We start from the raw sequence: 27,441 nt of genomic DNA, 5'->3' as shown, positions 1-27,441 counted from the left end.
CTGACTGTCGACTGTCGGGCTGTCTAGCAGGGCCAGGCTGGTCTGACCTGGCAGTGGCCCCTGGCCTTCCTTCCTTCACAGGGAGCTGGTAAGTCCCAACCTGCAGCTCTGAAAGTCTGAGGTGGTTTGGAGTTTGGTGCTGGTGCCTCTTGGAGAACTTTTTCCAGAATTCCTAAATGTGTGGGTATGTGTTTGAGGCTGTGAGTTTGCATGCATGCGGTAAGATGTGTGTGCATGGATGCAGGGGTCACCAGAAGGGTGCGTGTGTGTAGTTGGGATGCGGGAAGGGTGCCGGCGTGTCATTTCCAAGGCCAGTGTGCTGCTGGTGGGAACTTGCATTGTCCTGTGAGCAGCTGTAGGCTGTGCCCCGGGATGTCTCAAGCACCAGTTGGTGTATGTGTGCATAAGAGCTGGTGGCTGTGGGAGCTTGCTGGAGGGTTTTGGAGTTGTGTGTTGTAGGTTCTGGCTTCTGCTGCTGCTGGTGTGTGTGTGTGTGTGTGTGTGTGTGTGTGTGTGTGTGTGTGTGTAAGCTTGTGTGTAGGCTCTGAGATCTCAGTCTCCTTCCAGACTTCTCCAGGGGTACAGATCCCTGTCCTTGGCAGCCCCAGGGGAATAGGCTGTGGACAGGATGCTTCAGCCAGAGCCCCCTCCCCCCAAGTCTAATTGAAGCCAGGTTTCTATGGCCTGCCCCTCCATCACTGGCCACCAGTTTTTGGGTGGGGGTGGAACAGAGGCTCTGCCTAGTCAGCCTCAAGTCCTGGGGTACTCGGTCCTTAGGGTTAGCTTCGCCTCATCTGCATATTCATGACCATCTCCAATTAAAACAGCAGCTCCTAAGAGAGAGGGCCCTGGAAGGCATCCTAGACAATCTGCTTCATGCGCTTGCTGACACGTATGTACCAGGCATAACTGTGACCTGTCCCCATTGCACAGATGTAGAAGCTAGAGCTCGGGGAGCTGATATGCCCTAGTCCAGACACAACTGGGAGGTGACATGAGGCTGTTGTGAGCCTCCTCTCCAGCAGGGCTCTGCTGGGCAGTGACTTTCCTCTGGGGTAAAAACAGAGGAGTAATCAGCCTGCCACCCTGAGTCCTTGTGCAGGATAAGCCCGGGAGGCCAAGGAGACCCCGCTGCCCCTGGGAGGCTGGTCGGGGGTGCCTGGCATCTAGCAGTCATTTCGGCTGTGTTTGGGTCAATTCTTCTGTTCCACAGAGAGGAAACTGGGGCCCAGAGGGTTTAGGGGAGCCACCCAGGGTCACATCGCCATCTCCTACAGGATTTGGCTAGCTCCATGCAGGGCTGAGTCCCCACACTTAGCTGCCTGCTGCCGTTCTTGGGGACTGAGGAAAGTAGGTGGGGACTCCGAGAGTTAGGGACTTGCTCTTTAGGGATAGGACTAGTTCCTGCTATTTCCTTCTGTATCCCCTGGGCTGATTTCGGGGTGCTCTCTTGTCTGTGGCATTACTGTCTACATGTATGCGTCTGTGCACACGTATACGCACATGTGTTCTGCTCTTCCGCTAGGGGTGTCGGGGGCCAGAGCAAGTGAGGACAGTCATGGGTCTGCTGAGGGGAAAATGCTGGCTTACCCTGCCTGGAGCATTCCATTCCTGAATTCCAGCTTTCCTATGGGATCAAGCCTGTGCTGGCACTTCTAGAATGTTCTCTCACACAATGTCAGCAGCTCTCAGAGTCTCAACCTGGAGTCACCCCACCGTGGCCCATTTGAAGTTGGGGAAAGTAAGGCTCAGAGGAGCCAGCTGGCAGATTTAGACATGGCATGGCCAGGTTGATCAAGCTAGCCCGGTGGCTTTCCTGCTGATGTATCTGCAGTCAGCATGCCTGGGGACGTGTACAGCGCTCAGGCACTGTGGTCAGGGTGGCCTGTCCCCCTGGAGCCACAATCCTCACTTGCCACAACTCTTTTAGATAGCATCTTATGTATGGCCCTGGATGGCTTTGAATTTGTCAACCCACTTCTGTCTCCCGAGGGCTGCCCCAGTGCTGGGGTGTAGCTCAGTGGCAGAGCCCTTGCCAAACATGCATGAGGCGCTGGGTTTGGTCCCCAGCACCACCCCAAAGGGGAGGATGCAATGCAGGGTGGGGGGCAGGTCAGTAAGATGCTTGCCAGGAGAAAAACGAGGAATTGAAGCCCAACAGGAAAAAAGCCAGGCGTAGCGATGTGCACCTGAAATCTCAGCCCAGAAAGGCAGGGACAGGGGCCAGCCCAGCCCCCTTGGTGACTCCCAGCTGGCATGGAGAGACCCCTGGGTGTAACATCCCAGAGTGTCGTCTGATGTGCACACGTGTGCACACTGGTACACATGCACAGGCATGTGTACCCTCACAGCATGTGGATGCCCACAGCTGACAGAGGAATCAAATCCCAGCCCAGTCACAGACTCTCTGTATGTCCTTGGACATGTCACCATCCACTCAGAACCTGAAGGGTATCTATTCATTGTGGGCCTGGACCTAGGGAGAGGGTTGAGATGAATCATCCTCCACGGACTTCTAGACCATCACCGTTCATGAGCCCAGGGGCTCAGCAACAGAGAGCTTGCCTAGCGCGCAGAGGCTCTGGCACAGCAGAAAAAGGAAGATAAATAAGATGAGCGAAGTGATAATTTAACCACTTTAGAAAATAAAGTTTGTAATGTTTATTTATTTATAGGGGTTGCGCAGATCACGTGTGTGAGAGGGGGTCAGAGGACACTATGGGAGCTGTTCTCTCTTTCGAGAGATCCTGGAGATCAAACTCAGGGCATCGGCCTTGGCAGCAATCTCCCTTCCTGCTGAGCCATCTCGCTGGCCCATTTGCCAGCCTTTTGCTGTTTGAGCCAGTTTTGACTCTGCATCAGTGCAGAGGCCCCTGCTGTGGATCCCAGCAAGATAGAAAGCATTTTAAAAATGTAGCTAAAAGAACTTAATAGTAAAGATGAACAGCATTACAACACCCCCCCACACACACACACCAGCCAAACACACACACCCGCGCCACACACACACACCTGCCACACACACCCACCACACACACACGCCACACACACACACCTGCCGCACACACATGCCACACACACACACCACACACACACACACAACACCTGCCACACACACCCGCCGCACACACACGCCACACACACACGCCACACACACACGCCCGCCACACACACACCCATACCCACACACACACACACACACACCACACACACACACACACACACACACACACACACACACACACACACGGCATTTGTGGTGTTGTGAGTCACCCAGAGCTGACTGGGAAGACCAGGAGGTTAAGAGACGCCCAGTTTCCTCTGATACTGAGGGCTCAGGGCACATAACCAACCGGAAGGCTTCAGCCCACTGGGACAGTCACTAAATGACAGGCTTCCTGAGTCCCTGTCACACAAGAGGCAGGTAATAATACCACCAGTGTCTTCAAGCAGGGCCCGTGACCATGGCGCAGCTCAGAAACTTGCTGTGTGGCCTGTTGCCTGCTCTGGGCCTCTGCTTCTGTCTCCCCTTAGTCCTCTGAGGGAGACCCCTGAGACAGGGCCCTGAAGCCTTCGCAGTCTTAGACTTCTAGCCCTCAGGGCACCAGAGCCCTTTGCTGGGCTAGCAAGAGTTTGAACCCCAGATCACATTCCCCCGGCAGGGAGAGTTAGTGTAAACTTGGGCAATGAGGAATTTATTAATTAGCCTGGCTGTCTGGGGTCTGGGGGTTCATGCAGGGAGCAGCCTTGCAGGGGGGAGGGGCACATCTGGTTCCCATTTAGTCATGGCAGTGAGGAGGGGCTGAAGTGTGGGCTGGCTTTGTCTCCCCAGGAACTGCGGCTCCCCCTGGAACCTCTTGGGTATTTTGGGGGCTCACAGTGAAGTCCAGGCCGCCAAGGATTGTGGGTTCAGGGGGTGCAGATGCCCTGAGCTCCATCCTGGCAACCAGGCCTCCTATGGAGTGTGCAGACCTGGCAGCTTCAAAGCCTAGAATCTTCTGGAAAAGGAAGTGGGTGGATTGGAAAAGCCTATGCTGGAGCTACCAAGGCCCCAGGGTAACAGTGCTCTGGGGATACTTCCTGTTTAAAGGTGTCCCTCAGCCATCTGGTCCCCCACCCCAGCTCCATCTCTTAGAGCCCTCAGGCCATTATTTCCTTTCCACCTGCCAGATCTCCCTGAGCCTTAGTTTCCCCTGAGCCCTGATTTCTGCAGCTGGAAATGGGGACAGTCATGGCCCTTCCCCCACTGGGAGGCTCTCAGGCTTCCATGACAAATTTCTTTTTTCCCCTCTTTTTCTCTTTGGGTTTTCCAAGACAGGGTTTCTCTATATAACAGTCCTGGCTCTCCTGGAGCTCACTCTGTAGGCCACGCTGGCCTTGAACCCACAGAGATCAGCCTGCCTCGGCCTCCAGAGTGCCGGGGATTGAAGGTCTAAGTCACCACCTCTGGGCCCATGATAAATCCCTCTTTGGGCTGGGAGATGGCTCTGGAGGTGGCGCTGTTAGATCTGCGTTGCGTCTCTCACCCCCATGTTGAAAGCCCGGTGTGATGGCACATGCCGTCGATGCTCTGATGCTCTGACGCAGTGGGATGGGGACACGAGAGAAGTCTAGGAGCCCTGGGTCCCAGTAAGGGGCCCTGTCTTGCAAATGGAGTGGAGGAGGGTGCCCTAGGAGGAATGGATGACATTGGAAGTTCTCCTCCAGTTTCCAAATGCATCCCTCTTCAACTAGAATCCCACGCCCAATAAACCCTAGTACGTGGACTCGGCCTCACTGTTGAAGAAACATCTATTGAGCCCTTAGTGTATACCCAGGGTGTAAAACGCCGAGGAACATCAGAGGGGAGGGGACAGGCGGCATTCCGTGTACAACGGCCTGGGGGTGCGTCCATGTTGCTGCACAGCTACAGGACTTGCTGGGATTGGGATGTGTTCTGGGTTCTCAACCTGATTTCTGTCTTACGGCTTCCCCGCAGGTTCTGTGGTCAACATGGTTTCCAGCCTCCTCTTGTCTCTGCTGCTACTTTTGAGGCCCATGCCCTTGGTGGCCTACTCTGTGTCCCTCCCAGCCACCTTCCTGGAGGACATGGGGGGCAGTGGGGAGGCTGAGGGCTCCTCAGCCTCTTCCCCGAGCCTGCCACCACCACGGACTCCAGCCTTCAGCCCCACATCGGGGAGTCCCCAGCCCACAGCTCTGGAGGGCCCTGCGCCCCCCACCAACCTCCTGGATGGGATCATGGACTTCTTCCGCCAGTATGTGATGCTCATCGCGGTGGTGGGCTCTCTGGCCTTCCTGCTCATGTTCATCGTCTGTGCCGCTCTCATCACCCGCCAGAAGCACAAGACCACGGCCTACTACCCATCCTCCTTCCCGGAGAAGAAGTATGTGGACCAGAGTGACCGGGCTGGGGGTCCTCGTGCCTTCAGCGAGGTTCCTGACAGGGCACCCGACAGCCGGCCGGAAGAGGCCCTGGACTCCTCCCAGCAGCTCCAGGCCGACATTCTGGCTGCTACCCAGAACCTCCGGTCTCCAGCCAGAGTGGTGCCAGGCAGTGCGGAGGGAACAAAGCCGGTGAAGGGTGGGTCAGAGGATGAGGTACCCAGCAGCCAGGAGGGGGCCCAGCAAGCCCCAGCATGCGGAGTCCCTGTAGGGAAGCTTGGGGTCTCAGAGGAGTCAGGCCCAGCAGAGGCTGGAGGGGCCCCTGCAGCCAGTGAGGGCCAAGGGGGCCAAGAAGGGTCTGTCTCTGTAGCGGAGGAGCCCCAGGGACCAGCCGACCCCCCTGAAGGTCCCTGTGCTTGTAGCGGCGTGTCCCCCAGTGTCTGAGGCCCCGGAACTGTTGGGCCTGACTGTTAGGTCCTCAAGGGTCACCTCTTTGGTCAAAAAAGGCCTTTATCTCTGACTGCCATTGCTGGCGCCAATCCTGACCCTGAGTGCGCAGAGCTGATGGCCTCCGGTGCGCCCCAGGAAGCATCACCCCAAGTTCCAGTGCCTTCGATGCCTCTTGCCAAAGCACACTTCTCTACCAGAGGAAGGACAAACACACCTCAGTTGGAGCTGCAACAGTCCCCACGAGCAGCCACAGCAGAAGGGGAACAGGCCAGAGGCCTCCCCCACCCCCGTGAGGCTGGGAAGATAGCCGGGGCTCATCACGGATGGGCCTGGCATGGTCCTCAGCTGCTCCGTGCCCGGCTGGGAAAGCAAGTTGCAGCCCGTTGCGCCAGGGACTGCAGAGGGTCCTCTTCGCCGCACCTCCCCAACACCAGAATGTGGGCTCACTCTCTCTCTGCTCAGCGGACTTGCTTAGTTAGGAAGCATTCTGAAGGGCCTGACACCTTGTCACAGGGTCCCCCTAGACCCTGCATGGATACACAAACTCAGTCATGTGAGCCGAGGGGCCACTGTGCCCCTCCCCAAGCTTATGCAACTACTCTAAGGGTTCCCGTCTGGCTGGTCTTCTCTTTCCTCCGGCTTTTTCTCTTTTTCATTTTCTTGCTTTCTGTTTTTAATTATTATTTTACATATCGGTCTCAGTTCCCTCTCCCACCCTCACACGCACCCCGACCACCCTCCCCTCCCACCCACCCCCCTCCACATGTAGGGTGATGCCCTCCAGGAGGGGGCATCTGAATCTGTCAGTCCTCCTGCTTTATAATTAGGGTGATGACGAATAGCTACAAAGTCCAGTCTCACACCAATCTCACAGTACCCGCTCCGGAAAACACCGTTCCTGATTTTCTCTAAGGCACCCCACTTTCTGATTGGTTTCGGTGTTAGGAAGTGAGATGCCGGATGCCGGGAATCCGGTTCTCGCAAGCATCCAGCAGCTCTGAGAGTGTGCCTCTCACCTTGTTATCGATGCTGGGATGAGGGAATGGAGGGAAGCTCTTCTCTGTTGGTCCCTGAAGCAGCCTGGAAGCCAACGGGCATTTGGGACAACCGCCATTCCGGATTCTGACGCCCAGGCTAGAGCAGGGGCCTGGCCCATCGTTTGCTCACACCGTGGCCTGGCAGCCTGAGCCCACACCATCCCTCAGTCCTTGACAGTGCGGAGGCTTTGTCCTGTTGGGGTGTTGGGGGGGTCCCCACATCTCCATTCAGGGCTCCCTGACACCACAGCTGTTCAGGTGTGGAGATATAACATATAATAAACCTTGATCTGGCTTGAGTATCTGGGCTACCTGTGGCTGCTTAAGTCTACAGTGAGGGAGGGGTGGCTGTGGGCTGTGGGCAGCATTATGGGAAGGCATTGGCCAGGTCCTAGAGCTGAGGATGGGTGTGACCGAGAAACGATGGGTGCCCGTAGGTGCTGGGCCCACATGCCTGAGGAGTCCTGGAGGTGGCGTGTCAAACAGTTCTGCAGCTGGTGTGGCTACACCACAGCCACCTCGTCTTTGCGCTGTGGGACAGCGCAGTGGCAGAGTCTTCCATTCTCTGTAGGTGGGACAATATTGCCCACACCCACCCTTGGCAGGTCTCTTGGCCCGCAGACATGCACCCAGTCATTGACCCTCTACTTCTAGTTTCTTCCTTCCCTTTGACAGCGAGTTCCTGTGTTGGTGACCTCTCCTGCCTGTGCCCAGGAACTGCCTTCTGGGATCCAGATGTGGCAGGGTTTGGGAACCTGTGCCGGGTTCCCAGGATGGTGGTGGCAGGGAGGCTGTCTCCTAGAGCCTACTGTCTCCTAGAGCTCTGATCCTTCCAGGAGCCCACGTGCAGTCTGAGGGGCCCAGCTTAGGCTTCCGGAATACACGATGGCCTCTGTGTTGTATGGCTAGAAAGGACATCGTCTCAGCCCAGCCCAGCTTCCTCCAAGAACACTGGAAGACTTGCATATGTTCCCCAAGTACCTCCCATTCCAGTGTGCTGTGTGGCTCTGGCCAGGGGCCTCAGTTTCTCTGGGTGTCAGACTCTCTCCTTGTTGCGGAGCTCTGACTGTGGCTGGAAAGTCCAGAAGCTCCCTGGGGTCACGCCAAGACCACACTGGAGAGCAGTTCCCCAGGAAGCAGCCGCCCACTAATTCCAGGAGAGCTCTCCAGAGACTGCTGGGTAGCAGGCCTTAACAACAGCGTGTTCTCTGACCCTGGAGAGGGATGGGATTAAGGAGGTAGCCTGACAGCCTTTGTGCCTCCGAGCTTTATAAGTGCAGTTCCCGATGTCCTGGTTCCCTTCAACCCTCCCACACTTCCTGCAATGCTAACTCCACCTCAACTTTCAGCTTCTGGCCTAGACCCTCCCCTTCTCCACCTCCGTGGAGGAGCATGGGTGACTGGGTCTTCTGTCGGGCCCATTCTAAGTCCTGGACTCCTTACTCACCGAGAAGCGGGTGCTGGCATTACTACCACAGCCCAAAGAAGGAATCGAGGCGGGGGCGGTGTGGCCAGCTGCCCGCGTTACACAGCTCAGTGGACACGGTCCTGAGTGTTCAAGGGATGGCGAAAGGAGGGAGGGTTGTGTGGCCAGAGGGAGGAAATGAGGGACTGATGGAGGGAGGGAGAGAAGGGTGATGAGTAGATAGATGGATGAGTGGGCAAATGGGTGGAGGGATGGACACAGGAGAAAGCAGTTGCCTCAGGGAGGGGACAGCAGGCCTCCACTCCTGCTTAGAGCCCTCTAGTTCTCCACATCTACAGGGATCTTCCCAGAAGGGCTCTTTTGTGGACACACCCGGGAAGCCATAGAGGGAGATCAGGAGTTGTAGGCTAGGGCCACAAGGGATAGACCGGGGTTTGATGGTCAGGGGAGACAACTTCAGTGTCTCCTGAGGGACCAAGGTCTGAACCAAGGCATCCTGTTAATAACCTGTTCATCTGTCTGCAGCCAGGCCTGCTGCCTGTGGGTGTGCGCCTGTGTACATGTGTGTGGTCATAGCTGGGCACTGGTGGCAGGCACGCTTTTAATCCCAGCACTCAGGAGGCAGAGGCAGATGGATCTCTGTGAGTTCGAGGCCAGCCTGGTTTACAAGAGCTAGTTCCAGGACAGCCTCCAAAGCCACAGAGAAACCCTGTCTCAAAAAACAAAAAACAAACAAACAAGAAAGGAAGAAAGAAAAGAAAAACATGTGTGTAGTTATGCGTATGTGTGTGCACAGGTGCTTGTGTGTGCATGGTCGTGTGTGTGTGTGTGTGTGTGTGTGTGTGTGCGTGCACATTCGTGCATGCATGCTTATATGTACCGTGTGTGTGTTTGTGTGTGTACATGGTCATGTGTGTGTGTGTGTGTGTATGCGTGCATTCGTGCATGCATGCTTGTATGTACAGTGTGTGTGTGTGTACTTATGAGTGTGTGTGTATGCGTGCATTCGTGCATGCATGCTTGTATGTACAGTGTGTGTGTGTGTGTGGTGCTTTTGCCTGTGGGGGGTGAGGAGCTGGAGTTATGGAAGGAAGAATGCACCCCGCCCTTTCCTCACCCTGCTCTGGTGAGCCGCAGGGACAGGGCTGGGCCATACCCAGTTGAGAACAGAGGCAGATTCGGTCTCTGCACACACGCTTGTCCCTGTCACGGTGGAGTCAGAACTGGTTTGATGTCGGCTCCATTCTCAGCTGTGTGGCGCTGGGCACACTCCGCCTCGCCTCTCTGGGCATCTGTTGCTGTGTGAAGAGGGGTGGCCTTATCCCGAGTCAGGGCTGCGGTGTAGCTCGGTGGCGTAGAGTGCTTGCTCGGTGCAAGTCCCCTTAGTTCTCCCCTACACGAAAGTATGAAACAAAGTTCACAGAGAGCAGCACCAGCCCAACTCCCAGGCTGTTCCTGGTGGAGGGGTCCAAGAGAAGAGGGGTGTGTGGCTCTGCCTCCACCTCAGGGCTGCTCTGGCACTCACCTGGTGTCCGCGCTCCTATGTGAGGAGGGGGGAAGGCAAACACCAGCTCCACATAGCCACCTCTAACTCTCACCACAGAGACCAGCAGCTCAGAGAGGGCAGCGACTTGCTCCAGGCCACACAGCCCTGCAGAATTGCACTCGAAGCCACATCTGTCCGAAGCTTGGGCAGGAGTCCTCAGAACTGTGACAACTGACCGCCTTATTTTAGAACGTGTCATTTTATTTTATTTTTAAATGTGATTTATTTTGTTTTGGCAGGATTCTGCTGTGTGGTCCAGGCCGGCTTTGAACTCCTGCCTCATCATCCAGTGCTAGGATTGCAGGCGTGAACCACAGCTGGCTAGAGCTTGTCAATGGTCCAAAGGCCAAACTCAGCTGTTGGTAGTGGGGTGGGGGATACACGTGAATGCTGTTTCCTCCATCTCTCCTGCCTTCCTCCCCACACAGGGTCTGTGTGGGCTGTGGAGAGATGATACAAGGGCAGGTGGTGAGCTTCCTGAACTCTCCTTAGGGCACCTTCTTCCAGTGCCAAGAGTAATGTGGTGTAATTATGCCATTGCACAGCAAAACCCACCCCTAGGAAGAAAAAGGGAAATGAAGACCCATAGAGATCAAGTCCAAGATCTCGTGGTCACACGGAGCTTTGAACACCGGATGACAGGGGGTCGAACGGGACCTCAGGAGCCTCTGGTTCAGTGGGCATCAGAACTGTGGCTGGGCCTTACTGTAGCCCACAGGGTTTGGAGTCCCCTGGGAGAAACACCCGTGGGCCCCTCTGCGAGGGTGTTTCCAGAGAAGTTTAATCAATCGAGTAAGGCCCACCGTGAACACAGTGCATTCTGTGGGCTGGGGTCTTAGGCCGAAAACCAGGGGTGGAGTGAGAAAGGGAATCGGCATTCCTCTCCGCTTCCTGACAGGTGTGGGCCACCTCAGCGCCTCTACAGTGCCATCAGGCTATGAGGGGTCACTTCCTTTCCAATCATCAGCCGGGGTGAAGCCTTCTTTAAGCTGAGTTTGCTGGACACGCAGTCTCAGCAAACTGGCCCCAAGAACGGGGTGGGGGTGGGGCTGGAGCAATGGCTCCGTGGTTAAGAGTGCTGTCAGGTCTGGGTTCGACTCCCAGCACCCCCCTCGGAGCCCTTATCCATCTGTAACTGTAGGGTTAGGAGGCTCAGGGTTCTCTCCTGGTCCATGAGGGCTTCTGTGCACAATCTCTCAGCCACACACACATAAAATAAATAAATAGCTCTCTCTCCTCTCTCTTTCCTCTCTCTCTCTCTCTCTCTCTCTCTCTCTCTCTCTCTCTCCCAGCAGGGCTATTTTATGTAGTGTTGGCTGCCCTAGAATTCAATATGTAGACCAGGCTAGACTCACAGAGATCCACAAGCCTTTGCCCCCCCCCCCCAGATGCTGGGGCTAAAGGTGTGTGCCCTCAGATCTGACTAACAATACATTTTAAAAAGCATCACCTGGGGTCCCTCTGTGGCTGTTTTGGGAGTGGATCAGGTTTGAGACCCTGATCTAAAGCAGCCATTTATTCTCTTGTGTGTACATGTGTATGTGTGGGGTATTTTGTCTGCATGCATGCGTGTGCACCGCGTGTGCACCATGTGTGCACCGCGTGTGTGCAAAGGCTAGAAGAGGGCACCAGATCCTTTAGAACTGTAGCTACAGATGGTTGTGAGCTGCCATGTGGGAGCCAGGAACTGAACCAAGGCCGGTGCTCTGGACTGCTGAGCCGTGTCTCCGGCCCGTTCTTCTAGTGTATTTGACCACACGAGGCCCAGCTGGGAGCTGGGCAGACCTTGCACCAGCGGAGGTAAGGATAGGGGTTTGCCTCTCCCTTTCAGGAGGCTTAATTTCAGGATGTCTGTGGCTGCTCAGAAATGGCAAGGGGTGGGGACTTGGCGCCGGCTCTGGGCCCTGGAGACCCTTTACAGCTGTTCCCCTGGGTGGGAGGGTGGGGGCCAGTTTATGGCAGCAGCTGCAGAGTGAAAAATAGCCAAGCTTGCAAAGCGGCCTTTCCAGGAACACTGGAGCCAGAGGCGTCTGTGACATCTGCCCTTCCCTGAGAGGGCCCAGGGCTTCTCCCTCAGGCTTGAGGGTCGGATTCGGTCAAGGGAACCGGAGGGAGGCAAGGGGTTCATCTGGACAGAGGAAGACTGGGTTTGTAGCAGGGCCCTGGGTCTCCTCCATCCTCAGAGTGAATGAGGGACAGGGTGCGTGAGGGCAGGCCTGGGACCTCCATTCTGTCTCCCGGTGTGTTTTTGCGAGGGTCACTTAAAGCCCTCATGGTAGGGGTGGGAACTGAGGTTTTTCTGGGACAGGGCCCCCTATGGGTGGTGGGGTGTGAAGGGGGGAGGAAGGGGAGGGGGAGGAGGAGGGGGAGGAGGAGGGTGAGGTGGGTGAGGCGGGGGAGGAGGGGGAGGAGGGGAGGAGGGGGAGGAGGGAGAGGGAGGGGGAGGGAGGGGGAGGGAGGGGGAGGCGGGGGAGGAGGGGGAGGAGGGGAGGAGGGGGAGGAGGGGAGGAGGGGGAGGAGGGGGAGGAGGGTGAGGTGGGTGAGGCGGGGAAGGAGGGGGAGGCGGGGAAGGAGGGGGAGGCGGGGGAGGAGGGGGCCTCTCTTCCCTGAGATGAGTTCCTAGAGTCAGTCAGGCTTCTACAGCAGCCCTTCCTTGAGCATCCTAAGCTCCTGAGGGCTGGGAGACCAGAGCTGAGACTGTCACCTGAGGATCCTAAGACCCGGTAGGTGAGGCGGGAGAGACTGGATCTCTGACCCCCACATCCCTGGGCACATGTGGCGCATCCAGTGAGGTCAAGAGTCACGTCTCAGCTGTTTCTCGTCTCCCCTTGGGGATGAGTTGACCGTGGCCAGGGTTTGAATGTTGTCTGGGTCAGCAGCTGGAGATGGGGACATGGTTGGCAGCAGGGACAGGGGTGGCCTTGCCCCACTGGGCCAGGCTGTTTATAAGGGGAATTGGAGGGCCCTGGGGTTAATTATCAGGGAACCTGCTTGTGCTGTTCTTACCCCTACAGGAGTCTTAGTGGGCAACTTCTGAGCACAGCTGGAGAGGATGTGAAGCATCTGCACAGGCCCCCAGAGATGCGGATTAAATCCCAGTATTTAACCCACTCTGACTTTGAGCAGATCCTGCCCCCAACTTGGAGCCTCTAGACTCCATGCTTGAATCCACAGGCCCTGCCTGACTGGGGGCTCAGGGCGGACACTTCTCTCTGGCTCGGGCGCTGTGCCCGGCCCAGCCACTCCTTTGAAGCCAGGCCCATGAGTGAGGAGTCAGGGGCGGGCGGGTGAATTAGGTGTCTTTCTGTATCTGCTCCAGGCCCCCCAAGCCGCAGCTCTGTCCTCCCTCAGAGTTTAAATCCCTCTTCAGAGTTCCCAACCCTTCTTGAGCTCCACCCTGCCCTGGGGATGGCCATCAACACTTGTTTTTGTTTGTTTTGAGACAGGGTAGCCGCAAACTCTAGATTTTCCTGCCTCAGCCTCCCAAGTGCGGTGAGGATGGATGTGAGCCCCTAAACAAAGCACTTTCTCACGCACTGGTTCCTCACAGAGCTGAGAAGGCACTGAAGTCACTCACCTTTTGTTGAGGAAAGACCCCTGAGCTCGAGAGGTGAAATACCTGTCCAAAGTCACACAGCCACAAAGTGTCGGAGCCGAGCTTCGAACTCCTGGAAGGTTGAAATCTATAGTCAGTTTCCTTCACTTACTACAGTGCAGTGAATGAGTGAATGGGCAGATGGATGGGAGGATGGGTGGGTGGGTGGACGGATGGACGGATGGATGGGTGGGTGGACAGGACGATGGACGGGTGGGTGGATGGATGGATGGACGGATGGATGGGTGGATGGGTGGGTGGATGGATGGACGGGTGGGTGGACGGATGGATGGGTGGGTGGACAGGTGGGTGGACAGGATGATGGACGGGTGGGTGGGTGGACAGGCAGATGGATGGATGGACGGGTGGGTGGACGGGTGGGTGGGTGGACAGGCAGATGGATGGATGGGTGGGTGGATGGATGGATGGACGGATGGATGGGTGGGTGGATGGACGGATGGATGGGTGGACGGGTGGATGGGTGGGTGGACAGGTGGGTGGACAGGCGGATGGACGGGTGGGTGGGTGGACAGGCGGATGCACGGGTGGCTGCTTTGGGGAAGGAACCCAAGGCCACGAGCGCAGACTCCCTCGGCCCTGGGCAGCCTGCAGCAGCTTCTCCAGCGCTGGGTGTATGCATCCCTTGTGGCTGTCAGCGAGTGTGCAAAGACTGTAGCTGGCTCTGGTCAGGTGCTTCCTGTCTGCTCACACGGTGGAGCTGCCTGTGGGCTGCTAATCTCTGCAGGTACCCATGTGGCAGGTACAGCATGACCACACACAGCCTGGGGAGGAAAGGGTTCACTCAGCTCCATAGGGCAGTTCATCTTCAAAAGCAGAGAGGACAGGAACTCAAGCTGGGCAGGAACGTGGAGGCAGGAGCCGGTGCAGAGGCCATGGAGGCTGCTCCTCATGACTTGCTCCTCATGGCTTGCTCTGCCTGCTTTCTGATAGAACCCAGGACAACCAGCTCAGAAACGACCCCACCCACAGTGGGCTGAGCCCTGCCCCATCAATCGCTAACTGGGAAGGTGCCGTATAGCTGGATCTTGCGGGGGGGGGAAGGGGGGGAGACATTTTCTCAGTTGAGGGTCCCTCCTTTCCAGGGACTAGTTTGGGTGGAGTTGACATAAAAGGAGCCAGGACAGCCACTGAAGTTTAGTAAATACTTTCCAGCCCCTACTGGAACACAGCTTCCCCTCACCATGGGAGGCTGGGTGGACCTGTCCCTGGGCAAGCTGGATGAGCCAGCATTGTGAATATCCACCTCTTCCCACTGCCTTGCCTGGTATCTCCCTGAAATGCTGACCCTGCAGAGCTGGGAGCCCGGCGGCAGCGGCGGCGGCAGCGGCGGGCAGGCCGGGCTCCCAGGGACAGCATCCCCTGCGCTCACTCTGCAGGCTCAGCGCTTTCTCCGCTCACTTCTGCCGCTGTTTCCGGCTGGTGGGCTCCCAGGGGGACCCAACCCTCCCCCCCCCTTGTTCCAGACAGAGTTTGAGACGTCCTGAGGCTGGGTAAAAATGCCAGCAGCAGACAGGCAGGAAGGGATCTTGATGCCCTGCCTTCTGCTCACCCCCCCCCCCCCCCGCGGCTGGAGCAGGGGAGAGACAGCTTCTGTGGTGGGGTGAGGGGAGGAGGGCAGACTGGGCAGACTGGGCAGACTGGGCAGACTGGGCAGACTGGGCAGACTGGGCAGATGAATCATGCTCTGGCCTGAACTGGTTATGGGCTAAAAACGAGGACTTTTCCAAGTCTGTGGAATTCTTTTTGTTCGAGCTGGAAGGGAGTATGGTTCACGGGACCCAGTTACCTCACTGACTGCAAGCAAGCAGAGAAAGCTTCCCAGGAGTTAGGGACAAGTTCTGCCTCCAGGGTTTCCCAGGGTCCTCGCTCGCTGTGGGCAGGTCTGGAGGGAGGTAAACCAGAGGGTGATCTCTCTAAGCAAGGGACATCTAGAGTGACCACGATGGTGTAGTGATCAGGCCTGTGCCACCTTAGCTGTGGCCACTGGGAGCCAGCCGGCCTGGAAGGTGGCATTTAGGCGACACCCATTTGAGGGGCAGCATCCTTGGGGAGCTCTGGGAGAGATAATTCCTGAAGGGGGGGATGGCAGGCACAAAGACCCTGAGGTAGGAATGAAGTGTGTCAGGCAAGCTGTGGGAGAGAGCGAGGGGGCTGCTTCTTGAAAGGCGGACGGGACGTATATATCGCTCCTGACTTGTTCCTTGCAGCGTGGTAAGGAACCACCCTGTGGAGGAATGAGCATTTAGTAAGCGCCGTGGTATACTTTGTGCTGGGCACTCTCCCCGATTTCCCTGTACTGACAACTACCCCTCTAGTGTTACCTAAAGGAGCTGATGGCACACAGCACAGGCTCAGCTCCATCCCTGGGGACCCCACAAAAACAAAAGCAGCCACACCAGCTCACTGCCCACTGTTTGGCTCTCCTGAAGACTGGGGACGCTTGGAAGGGGCTCAGAGCCCAGGACTGTCCAAGCCAGACCTGCCAGGAAGCTGAGCTGGGCTATCTATAGCCTTTGGGGGCTGACGTGGATGAGCACTCCCCTCATGGGGAGCACTCTCTGGGGAGCACTCTCTGGGGACCCTTGTGTTGTGGGAAAGAGAGCTGAAGGGCCAGAGGGACAGGGCGAGATGCTCTCACTGAGTCCTTTGCCCCTAGATAGCAAGCTTCGGGATGCCTGGGATACCAGCCTTAGTCATCAGTGTCTTCTGGCCTCCGAGTGTAAACTGGAGCTCTCTCTGGGAAGAGGAGTCCTGGGCCTACAGTGTGAAGAGGGTTAGATCCTGATACAGGACAACATGGAGGAGCATTAGGGCCTAAAGCACCCGTCATGGGGACTTGGATCGGTGACTCCACGTTTATCGCCCCTCTCTTTCAACTCCGAATTCTTACCGATTTCTGCAGGGATGGGTCAGGAATAGTCTCAGGTGCTTGTGGCACCCTTGGGAGAGAGAGCAGGAGCAGGGTCTGTCATGATGGTGGCCTTGACCACAGGGGCGGTGGTGATGATTAAGGTGAGGTTGTGTTGATAGTGGTGGTGATGACCTTGAAGGTCAAGGTAATGACTGTGAAGGTGATAATTATGGTGAGGTGTGAGACGGCGATGATGGTGGTGATGGTGATCGTCATGGTTAGTTTTTGTTTGTTCCTTGCCAATTTGACACAAGCTAGAGTTATCGGAGAAAAGGGAACCACAATTGAGAAAATGTGTCCGGAAGATTGGCCCCTAGGGCATGGTGGCCCACACTCGGGAGGCAGAGGCAGGTGGAGCTCTGTGAGTTTAGGGCCAGCCTGGTCTACATAGTTGTCGTGGGATACTTGTACACCGTGTGAAAATGTATTGCTGTAATAAAAAGCCGAATGGCCAGTAGCTAGACAGGAGAGAACAGTCAGGACTTTCAGGCAGAAAACTCTGGGGAGAAGAAACAGGGAGTTGCCAGCCAGGTGCCGAGGAAACAAGATGGACGATATAGAGATGGGGTAACGAGCCACACGAAAGAACAGATTAAAAAATTATGGATTCGTTTAAGCTCTAAGAACGAGTTAAGAACAAGCCTAAGCTAAGGCCTTCGTAATTAACGTCTCCGTGTTGTTATTTTGGGGCTGGCGGTCCCAAGGAAAAAGTACAACTACACATAGTGAGTTCCTGCCCTGATTCACCTCAGTGGTGACCTGTGACCCGGAAGTGTAAACCGAATCAACCATTTGCTCCCCAAGTTGCTTTTGGCCATGGTGTTTAATCACAGAAACCCTGACTACTACAGGGGTGATGATGGTGATGGTAGTGGTGGCAGCTGTGTTAGTGTTGGTCTGTCCTAACAAAGTACCACAGGCTAGGTGCCTTTCACAACTGACCCTAGTTTTCTCCTAGCCCTAGAGGAGGGAAAGCCCACGATCCAGATTCCCTTCCGTGAGCACAGCCATGTCCTCTGTCCTCACCTGGCCTTTCTTTGAGTGTGGAGAGAGACCCCTTCTTATAAGTCCATCGCCCCTCTTGGATTGGGCTCTCGTTTGCAGGACTATTTAACTGTGATTGCCACACCGGACTCTCCAGAGAGTCTTTACGGAGGGTTTGAGGGAAGGCAATCTGCTGTCCAGCGTGAGGAGAGCAGTTGGTGTAGATGGTGCCGGCAGCGCTGGTGGCTGTGACAGCGTGGGCTATGGTGACGGTGCTGGTGCCTAATACCAGTGCTTGCTAGATGCCCGGTGTTGTGGGATAAAGCCTCACAACAACCTTGAAGCTTAGGAGCCAGTGTAGTGCCAGTCTCCCAGTGAGGGACAAGAGGCTCATGTCATGGCTGCATATCTGTTGTAGAAAGATGATGGATGGCATAGTTAGGATCAGAAGCCAGGCCTTTGGAATTTTCTTCCAAAGTTGTTCTTAAAAAGTCCCATGGTCCTGCTTCCAGGCTGTGGGGCGGGGCGGAGGGCTGTAGGGCACTGTGGCAGGGCGTGGTCCAGCCCATTTTCCTCACCCAGGTTTCCTGTGACCCATTAGCCTGAGGCCAAGGGGCAGCATGGGAGGGTTCAGAAACCACTCTGCACCAGGGTGTTGAGGGTCTCCTCCCCTTGGGGACTCTTGGGAGTTAGGTTTCTGTGAAGCGGGTCCAGGGGTGGAGGTGTCTAAGATGGCTTTCCAAAGACAGCTGGGTGGTGGTTATTCAGCCCTGTGGCAGGCTGACTGTGGTGAAGTGAATTTGCGTGTCAGGCCATGTGTGACAGGAGCTACTGGTGTGCTGATGCATGAATGTCACCGGGAGGATCTGTGTAGGAAGACCGTGTGGTACCCTGGAGCTCTGCAAGGTTCCGTGTGGTACCCTGGAGCTCTGCGTGGTACCGTGTGGTACCCTGGAGCTCTGTGAGGTTCTGTGTGGTACCCTGTGATACCCTGGAGCTCTGTGAGGTGCCCTGTGGTACTCTGGAGCTCTGTGAGGTTCTGTGAGGTTCTGTGTGATACCCTGGAGCTCTGTGAGGTTCTGTGTGGTACCCTGGAGCTCTGTGAGGTTCTGTGTGGTACCCTGGAGCTCTGTGAGGTTCTGTGTGATACCCTGTGATACCCTGGAGCTCTGTGAGGTTCTGTGTGGTACCCTGGAGCTCTGTGAGGTTCTGTGTGGTACCCTGGAGCTCTGTGAGGTTCTGTGAGGTTCTGTGTGATACCCTGGAGCTCTGTGAGGTTCTGCGAGGTTCCGTGTGGTACCCTGGAGTTCTGTGAGGTTCCGTGTGGTACCCTGGAGCTCTGTGAGGTTCTGTGTGGTACCCTGTGATACCCTGGAGCTCTGTGAGGTTCTGTGTGGTACCCTGTGATACCCTGGAGCTCTGTGAGGTGCCCTGTGGTACTCTGGAGCTCTGTGAGGTTCTGTGAGGTTCTGTGTGATACCCTGGAGCTCTGTGAGGTTCTGTGTGGTACCCTGGAGCTCTGTGAGGTTCTGTGTGATACCCTGTGATACCCTGGAGTTCTGTGAGGTTCTGTGTGGTACCCTGGAGCTCTGTGTGGTTCTGTGTGGTACCCTGGAGCTCTGTGAGGTTCTGTGTGGTACCCTGGAGCTCTGTGAGGTTCTGTGTGATACCCTGGAGCTCTGTGAGGTTCTGTGAGGTTCTGTGTGATACCCTGGAGCTCTGTGAGGTGCCCTGTGATACCCTGGAGCTCTGTGAGGTTCTGTGTGGTACCCTGGAGCTCTGTGAGGTTCCGTGTGGTACCCTGGAGCTCTGTGAGGTTCCGTGTGGTACCCTGGAGCTCTGTGAGGTTCCGTGTGATACCCTGGAGCTCTGTGAGGTTCTGTGTGGTACCCTGTGATACCCTGGAGCTCTGTGAAGTTCCGTGTGGTACCCTGGAGCTCTGTGAGGTTCTGTGTGATACCCTGGAGCTCTGTGAGGTTCTGTGTGGTACCCTGTGATACCCTGGAGCTCTGTGTGGTTCTGTGTGGTACCCTGGAGCTCTGTGAGGTTCTGTGAGGTTCTGTGTGATACCCTGGAGCTCTGTGAGGTGCCCTGTGGTACCCTGGAATACTGTGTAGTTTCAGGCTAACAACACCGAGGCAGGAAACCTCGAGATCATACTGTTATAAAAGGCTGGTATGGTTAATGGTTGTTATGGTGACAGCAGCTCCTATGAGCAGCAGCAAAAATGACGATGACGGGGTTCACGGTGACAACAGTAGCAGCCAAGGTCTTGCCTGTGCTGACTCCTGACTGGAGGGGTCAGTTCACTTTTTCTTTCTTTTTCTTTTAAGTTCCTAGCACTCCAGACCCCTCTACACTGAGCTCCTAGCTGCAGCGCCTGGTCTGCAGAGGGGCTGAAGGGCTGGCCATACAGCGGTAATCCCATGGGCGATGAGTCACCCCAAGCCACGTGGTCCGTGGGGGGTTCCTGGTGATGCCCCTGGTGTCCTTAGAGTCACAGGGACCTGCCAGGACAGGCAGGGTAAGGGGTGTAGGCTCTGGGCAGCTCACAGGGCCAGCTGCTGCTGAGCTGTTTACAAGTCCAGTTCCCCAGAGGCTGCCAGGGCAAGCGGGTCAAAGTCAAGGGGCTTCAGGGATTCTCCTTGTCGTCCAAGGGCGATCCTATGACATACCCAAGGTTCGCGCCTGTAATCACACACCTGGGCGGCTGAGGCAGGAGGATTTGGAGGCAAAAACAAACTAAAAACCAAAACCCTCCAAATAGCAGACACGGCATGGAAGAGCTACTTCAGGGTTGGACTGCGACAAAACCCCTCCCTCACTTAGGCTCGGTGATGGGGACTTGGGGCCCAAAGTCGATCTGCCTGCAGAGGGGGTGGCTTTACAGCGAGTGCTAGAGATCAGGCCTGTTTCGGCTCCCACTCTTGGGGCTGGGCTGGAACGCTGATGCCAACTGGGCAGAAGAGCCTTGGTTTTAAAATCACACACAGGGGTGGGGACCTATGCCACTGCCACCAGCGAGGGAGGGACCGAATTACACAGCAAGATACGCCCTGCAGGATGATCTGACACGGCCCCACCCAGGGCCTAATTTGAGATTCTGATGGACTCTGGCCTGTGGTCTCCTCCAACTGTGGAGGGAGTGGCCTTTGAGGTTCTGAGCCCTTCACCAGAATCAGACTATTGTAAACTAAAGGACGATTTAAGAGTCTGCCTGCAAACAGATGCCTGTGCAACAAAGCCCCATCAGAATCAGTTTGCTGTTCAAGTTCATGAGTGTCCCAGTGTCTTCGCTGGAAAATAGGGCATTTCACTAGGTTACCCCACTGGGTAGCTCAGGGCAGGGGTGGCTGCTAGCCACGCCTGAGTCAGACTGCGTTTGGGGACATGGTCTGAGTAGGCCAGGCTTCCCCCTTGGCCGCTGGGTGCCTGGGTTTACAGGCCACCATGAGCAGTGACAGCCTGCATTGAACATGCTGGGGGCTAGTGCAGTGCGCACTCTTCAGTCAAACACGGGAAGTGCACACTTACTGGCAGAGAACCAGGGTCCTCACTCTGGTTCTGCTCACTCCTCACCACACACAGCCTGCGAGGCCTCTGGAAGGCTAGCAGGACCTTCTGCCAGAAAGCCTGTGCCCGGGCCTAGACAATAGTTTAAGCTCACCCTGAGGCTCTTCTGCTTGGCCCATAGTTAGGCAACACCTCCGTCAGCTTCTGGGTTAATCTCTGACTTTCACAGAGCAGTGGAATTACTGCTGGGGCCCTCGAAGCTGTTGTGAATGGACCCAAAGGGAAGTGAGGAGCAGCAGACATCTCCTCTCCCCTCTCAAGAGCACCCAAGAGGCCAAGCACTCTGGTGTGCGTGCTGTTATCCATCTCAGTCTGGCCTTGGGGACGCCTAATGGGCTTTGGGTAGACTGGGGGAGGGGGCGGTGAGTGAAGGATTCAAGAGACAGGTTCACTGGAGAATCCATCATCTTACATTCTTTTATTATAATATATATATATATGCAGATCTGTTAAATATACAGTAATAAATTCTATCAAATAACTACAAGGCATCCTGCTGGCAACCTCCCCCCCACAGGGTTAGGTAAAACTTGCTGTCACTCTCCGAAGGCCACCAAAGCTTAAGACTTCGGTGCTGACTTCAGCTCCCACGACACACATAAATCAGATCAGACGTTAACTGCACTAAGGACGGGAGTGAGCTGAAAGGAACTAGGCGTAATCAAACAGTGTATCTGCCTGCACTAGAATCACAATGGCAATGGCGAACGTGTGCGTTTTGTAGCTTTGATGTGGCGCAGGGTGGCAGAGGCAGCTGCCGTGGCCGTGGCCGCCTGGGCTTCTCCAGGGCTCACTGCTTCTCCGGCTCTCCCTTCTTGGATTCTTGTTTCAGTTTGTAATCAGCTAGGGCGGCCTTGATGGCGTCTTCCGCCAGCACTAGAAGGCATGGAAGGGTAGACAGCTTCATTTCTAGACACTGGAGAGGTGGTGTTTATGAATTTATACACTTACACATCTTTGCATGTTCATATAGTTTTATAAACACGTATTTGGAGTATATATGCGTGTGTTTGTACATGTGTGTGGGTGCATGTGCCGTGCTCATGTGGAGGTCAGAGGACAATTTTGGGGAGTGGGTTTAGGGACTCTAGCTCAGGCTTGTGACAAGCCTTGCCCGGGGCCGTCTGTCTCCCTGGCCTGGGAGGTGGTCTTAAGGAAGAGAATCTTTAAGCTGGAGGGTGCTAGAGCTAGGGAAGTGAGGGGATTTCCAGAAAGTGTCTGTCACCTGGCAGGGACACAACAAAGATCAGGTAGGTCCCAGAGAGTGTGGACGGTTGGTCACAGGTGCGGGCAGAGCTCAGTCTTAAGCCAGGAGCTCTACAGGCATGGTCCGCACACCTCCTCCCGCAGCCCGGCACTGGGAGGCTGCAAAGCTAACGACCCACAGGGATGAGCTACGGCCTCAGAGCCTGGAAGGCTAAAGGGCGAGGCTCTCCCACAACTGCCAAACGGTAAAGTAGAAAGTGTGATCTCAGGGGGGTTCTACTCAAAGGGCCCTGAAGATGGCGCACCATCTCCCTCTGATGCATCGGAACCCACTGGATCTGCAAACCCTCACAGCATGCTTTCTGGGACACGGAAGAGGATGGAAGGCGGCAGAGTTGAAGGTTCTGAGGCACATGGCCTCTCTCAGGGCAATGCAGGGAGTGTTATTACACAATGGCCTCACCTGAGGAAATGCAGTGACCGTGTGGTGGAGAGAGCTGTCCCTTGCCCAGCCTGTCCACCACAGTGTAGTAGGAACAGCAATTCGGAACCAAGACCTGGGCTCACCTCTGTCCCTCCGCCCGCCCTCCGCCCGCCTCACTCCCTCATTTCTGAGGGGGGTAAAGCCACCAGCTGGGCTGTTTCTGGGTGCTCAGGGTGGCTCCAGGCCACAGGCCTCCTAGCCTGACTTCCTAGAGCTCTGGGCCGGGAGACCACAGGCTCCAATCTCCCAAAGGTTACCGGCAATGTTCTCTGGGGCCCAGGTGGCTACTAACAGGGTTATGACTGTCAAGCGTCTCAGCGCCTGGCATTTGGGGAGGACTCACTGGAGCAGTGCAGTTTCACGGGCGGAAGGCAGAGCTCCTTGGCGATGTCTGTGTTTTTGATAGTCAAGGCTTCCTCCACCTGAGGTGCGGGGGAGAGGGGGTTTTAGTGAGCTTTATCTTCCCAAGGGTCAGCAATGAAAGCTGAAGGCCAGAGCACACAGCAGGATGGGCTGTCAGGGATAGCTCCTGCTTAGGACTTCAAAACAACTACTGGGCAGGGCTGCCACTGTGTACCAGGGGTCTCCATGGAGACACACACACCCGCGCTGCCTGGCTGGATAAGCAAGAACAAGACCCCTGCCCACGGAAGGTGGCCATTGCCTAGGCCGCTTCTGCAGCCTCTGCCTGAGGATGCCTGGGCTCCGAGAGCTCTGAGGGATGATGGGAGGCAGGGGACATGGCCTGAGCATCGAGGAAAGCCAGTCTCCGCCAGACAAGAGACCTCCAGATTAGAGCGCCCCTGCTTTCTGACCACAGCTCAGAGCCCTCGAAACGCCAGGTCCTGGGAGCTAGTTCTTAGCCTACTTCCTCTGAGCCATTTTCTTCCCCAACAAGCAGGCCCGGGCCCCCCCCTGAGCTCTAGGACCTGAGGCTAGCCAACGGCTCTGCTGGTGAGCTGGTTAGCAACAGACGCACCCTCATGCCGCAGCTTCCTGAACAGGGTCCTGCGAGGGTACAAGGGATGAGCACACTGCTTTAAAATGGGGTCTCACGCAGGGCAGGGTGATGTTTAAACTGCTATGTAGCTGAGGAAGACCTTCCTGTCCTATCCTGCCTCTTCCTCCTAGGAGCAGGTTTCAGGCCGGTGTGCCATGTACCACCACACCCAGCGAGTGTGGGTGGTTTTGACGCGGTGGAATCTTAGCAGTCTTAGCTTGGCTGCTGGGGAGAGCACCGGTAGGGAAGAGCACAGGAAAGTCCTTACAGACCTTTCCTGACTCCTTTCACAGGTTCCTGGCCGGCCACCCGGACCACCGCTCCCTCAGTCTGCTTACTCGGCTCTCACCCTTGTGATTTCGACTTCTACACCCCCCAACACAAGCTACTTCTTCTACCAGTGTCTGACTGCGCCCTTCCGGGACCCTACTCGAAGCAGGAAACAAGCAGTTACTATCACACGGCAACTCCCAGGAACCCTTAGGGGAGACCACGGTGGTTTCTTTTCAGTTCTGTTCAGACAGAGGTGCTGGTGATGACCCTGTCTATTTAGCTGATAACCAAATAACAGTAATTTAAAAAAGCCTCAAGCAGCAAAACGGCTCACAACTCCCAATGTGAGGAATGCAACCAGTATTAAACTTTAGAAAAATGGCTTCAAGAAATCACGGGCATCATTTTTTTTCCTCCCTGAGCAGGGTCCTGCTGCCTTTCCCAGGCTGGCTTTCAACTCTCCACCTTTATCTTCCCGTTCTTTCGCTTTGTGACTTAGGACTAGACCCTTCCAGAGCCAGGGTCGCAGGGAATTCTGATGTAATTCTTAAGTATTTCAAAATAGGTCTCATTATGTGCACAAGGCTGGCCTAGGATTCGGAGGTCCTCCTGCTTCTGCCTTCCGAGCGTGGGGATTAAATATTTCTTTACCATCTGTGACCTCTCTTACCGTTTTTCCCTTCACCCACTCCGTGGCAAGAGAGCTGGAGGCGATGGCAGAGCCGCAGCCGAACGTTTTGAATCTGGCATCCACAATCTTTCCCTTTTCATCCACCTGGATCTAGAAAAGAAACCGGCGCTTAGGGGAGATCCCTGGATCTGCATATAGAATGCAAGAGCCTGGAACTTCCGGCCCAGTGTGCGTTACGAAGGAGCCCTGGCTTGCTGTCCACACCAGTCGCCATGGCACTGATTGCCATGTTTTGTTTGAGAGAGCTCAGCCGCTGACAGTGACCCTGGGTCTACGCAGGCCAGCTGGTGGGGAGAGGAGCAGGGAACCACGCCCCTCGTCCACTGTCTTCAACCCTAGCCTGCTGTACACGAATTCCTATTTGCAGAAGTCTGGTGACAGCCGCTGCCACTATCGCCTCCTTAGGCACCAGGAGAGCCTGCCATCCAGGTCCCCATTAATGTCTTGGACAGGACTATATTAGTGGCTCCTTGCTGCGGCTCACTTAGGTAACACGCCCCGCCCCTTCCTCCTCCTGGAGCGGCTTGGTTCGCACAATCCTTTCCTCACTGGCCAGTGCTAGCTCCTTTGGAGTCTTCAATTGGTCAGTAACATTTACAAAGCCTTTCACGCACTGACAGCAAGGTCTACACTGATGTAGGGAAGAGGAAAATGAACTCATCTGTTTCAGAACAAGACGAGTCCCTACCCTCACCATCCGGTCTCACAGAACGGACAGACGAGAGGGTATGCTACCGGTGATTGCTTCCATCCAGCCAGTACCTGCAATTTCATGACGTCACCACACGCCGGAGCACCCACCAATCCGGTCCCAACGTTTTTGGATGTTTTGTCAAGGGACCCCACGTTCCTAGGATTCTCATAATGATCTACAACCTGAAACGACAGATTAACAGATTGCACCATGGGTTCACCATCTCCCTCGGGGTCAGCAATCTGAGCGGGACAGAGGTGGGAGGGGACAGCAATGTATGCCGCACTCTTCCCATCGACCTTCATCGTGGAGATGCTGCCCGAGATATTGTCAAGAAACTCAGGTTACATCTTAGTTTCACAGGGATTTCAATCACAACTTAATCCCGTGATTTACACAGGGACACCTGATTTCACAGCATAATCATGTGACTTACACAGGTACACGGGATTTGGCCTCAAACACCGCTTTCTTGATTTTTTAAACCAAAATACAGTCGTAAGGGAATTATGCATTATAAAACTCCAAGGGTATAAATGCCCCCAAATGGAAGACTTCCTCATAAGCTTCAAGGTGAGTGTTTCAGATGAGCCAAGGTCGCCAGGACAGAGCCATTTGTGACTGTAAACATAAACACAGCGCCACCCCGGTGCTGGAGCGCCCCCTGGTGCCGTAAGGCTACCAGCCCGCCCAGACTCCTGTGGATACGAATGTAAACAAAACACCCTCCCCTTTGGCAAAAGCATGCAAGCAAGAGAACAGGCAGCCATTAACGTCGGGGACATATTAAGATGTAATAAACCTCCTTTTTTTTTTTTTTTTTTTTTTTTGGCTAGTTAGCAGGAGGCACCCTCATCCGCAACGCAGATTCTGAGTCTAAGCCCTAAGGCCCCGCAAGGCATCATCTGGTCGGGACTTTTGCAGTCTTGTCCAGCTGCGGTAGTCTTTTGTTTTTCCGAGTCAAGGGGGCCTTCACCTTGGAAGGCAGGGGCCCACACGCTACCTACCCTTCTGTACTTTGTGCTCCCTGAAAGTACACAAACAAGAACGCTGGCTGGCTGCTTATCAGCTCCTAAAAGAGCAACATGGCCGGAAGCGGGTTTCCACTTGTTGGACCGAGCGCTCCGCACACGGTGTGGTGTGTGTCTGTCTGTCTGTCTCTGTGTGTGTCTGTGTGTGTGTCTGTGTGTCTGTCTCTGTCTCTGTGTGTGTCTGTCTGTGTGTCTGTGTCTCTGTGCGTGTCTGTCTGTCTGTGTCTGTGTCTCTGTGCGTGTCTGTGTGTCTGTCTGTCTCTGTGTGTGTGTGTCTGTCTGTCTGTGTCTGTGTCTCTGTGCGTGTCTGTCTGTCTGTGTCTCTGTGTGTCTCTGTGCGTGTCTGTCTCTGTGTGTGTCTGTCTCTGTGTGTGTCTGTGTGTCTGTCTGTGTGTCTCTGTGTGTGTCTGTCTGTCTCTGTGTGTGTCTGTCTGTGTGTCTGTCTGTCTCTGTGTGTGTCTGTCTGTCTGTCTCTGTGTGTGTCTGTCTGTCTCTGTGTGTGTCTGTCTGTCTCTGTGTGTGTCTGTCTGTCTGTGTCTGTCTGTGTCTCTGTGTGTGTCTGTCTGTGCCCGCGCCGTCCCGACCCCCGGCATGACATACCGGGACCCTGCCTTCCGGGCTGTCCGGGTCGGGACACTGCAAGCGGCGGCGCTCATCCGGGCAACGGCTGCAGGCCGGGTCGCTGCGCAGCCGGGGGTGGCGGACCGCGTCGCCCGCCCCCGCCCCCGCCCCCGCGGTTTTCGCTTGTGTCTCGCCCGCCCGCCCGCCCGCCCGTACCTTTTTGTGATAGAGCCGCGCTGGGGCCGACAGCTCCCGGGCCGGCAGGCGCGGGCTCCGCAGCAGCAGCGCGGACGCCGCCCTCCGCAGACGGCCCGCTCCGACCGCCGCCATCACGCCGGCTCTGCGCCTGCGCCGACCTCGGCGACGTCAAGGCTGGGGCGCGCTCGGCTGACGTCACCGCGCACGCCCCCGGAAGGGGCGTGGCGGGCGCAGGGGCGGGAAGGTCCGAAGCGGCGCCCGGCTGCGAGGCTCAGGGAGCCGTGCAAGCGGTGCAAGCGCAGCCCTTCCTTGCACCCCGAGCACGGGCACGCCGAGTGCGCCCCGGGGGTCACCGCGCCGGTGAAGGAGAAAGGCGGA

At 55.9% G+C, this 27,441-nt stretch overlaps 3 protein-coding genes across 3 annotated transcripts in view; 2 read left to right on the top strand and 1 right to left on the bottom strand.

The window, feature by feature from the left end:
* Sgsm1 (small G protein signaling modulator 1) overlaps window positions 1-27,441 on the top strand; it is a 641,040-nt gene that overhangs the window by 123,863 nt on the left and 489,736 nt on the right. The window lies entirely within an intron of this gene.
* On the top strand, window positions 22-7,162 carry Tmem119 (transmembrane protein 119). The gene is made up of 2 exons (XM_051176448.1): window positions 22-88; window positions 4,979-7,162. Exon 2 carries the CDS (start codon window positions 4,993-4,995, stop codon window positions 5,824-5,826), a length of 834 nt encoding a protein of 277 aa, XP_051032405.1. The 5' UTR covers window positions 22-88; window positions 4,979-4,992; the 3' UTR covers window positions 5,827-7,162.
* On the bottom strand, window positions 21,332-27,210 carry Iscu (iron-sulfur cluster assembly enzyme). Its single transcript, XM_051176451.1, has 5 exons — window positions 27,082-27,210; window positions 25,342-25,455; window positions 24,559-24,669; window positions 22,959-23,037; window positions 21,332-21,801 (listed from the first exon to the last, which is right to left on the bottom strand). Exons 1-5 carry the CDS (start codon window positions 27,193-27,195, stop codon window positions 21,716-21,718), a joined length of 504 nt encoding a protein of 167 aa, XP_051032408.1. The 5' UTR covers window positions 27,196-27,210; the 3' UTR covers window positions 21,332-21,715.

Source organism: Phodopus roborovskii, unplaced genomic scaffold (assembly GCF_943737965.1).
Source record: "Phodopus roborovskii unplaced genomic scaffold, PHOROB, whole genome shotgun sequence".
NCBI classification, from domain to species: domain Eukaryota; kingdom Metazoa; phylum Chordata; class Mammalia; order Rodentia; family Cricetidae; genus Phodopus; species Phodopus roborovskii.
Note: the sequence above shows the minus strand (reverse complement) of the source record. Positions and strands in the feature narration are given on the sequence as shown.

What these genes read in the sequence shown, in the direction of transcription:
- Tmem119 (XM_051176448.1), top strand. Translation starts at nt 4,993, where the DNA reads ATGGTTTCCAGCCTCCTCTTGTCTCTGCTGCTACTTTTGAGGCCCATG.
- Iscu (XM_051176451.1), bottom strand. Translation starts at nt 27,195, where the DNA reads ATGGCGGCGGTCGGAGCGGGCCGTCTGCGGAGGGCGGCGTCCGCGCTG. An exon ending in GTGACGTCATGAAATTGCAG is followed by an intron (nt 24,670 to 25,341) that starts GTACTGGCTGGA and finishes TTTCTTTTCTAG; the next exon opens with ATCCAGGTGGATGAAAAGGG. An exon ending in AGTGGGTGAAGGGAAAAACG is followed by an intron (nt 23,038 to 24,558) that starts GTAAGAGAGGTC and finishes CCCGCACCTCAG; the next exon opens with GTGGAGGAAGCCTTGACTAT.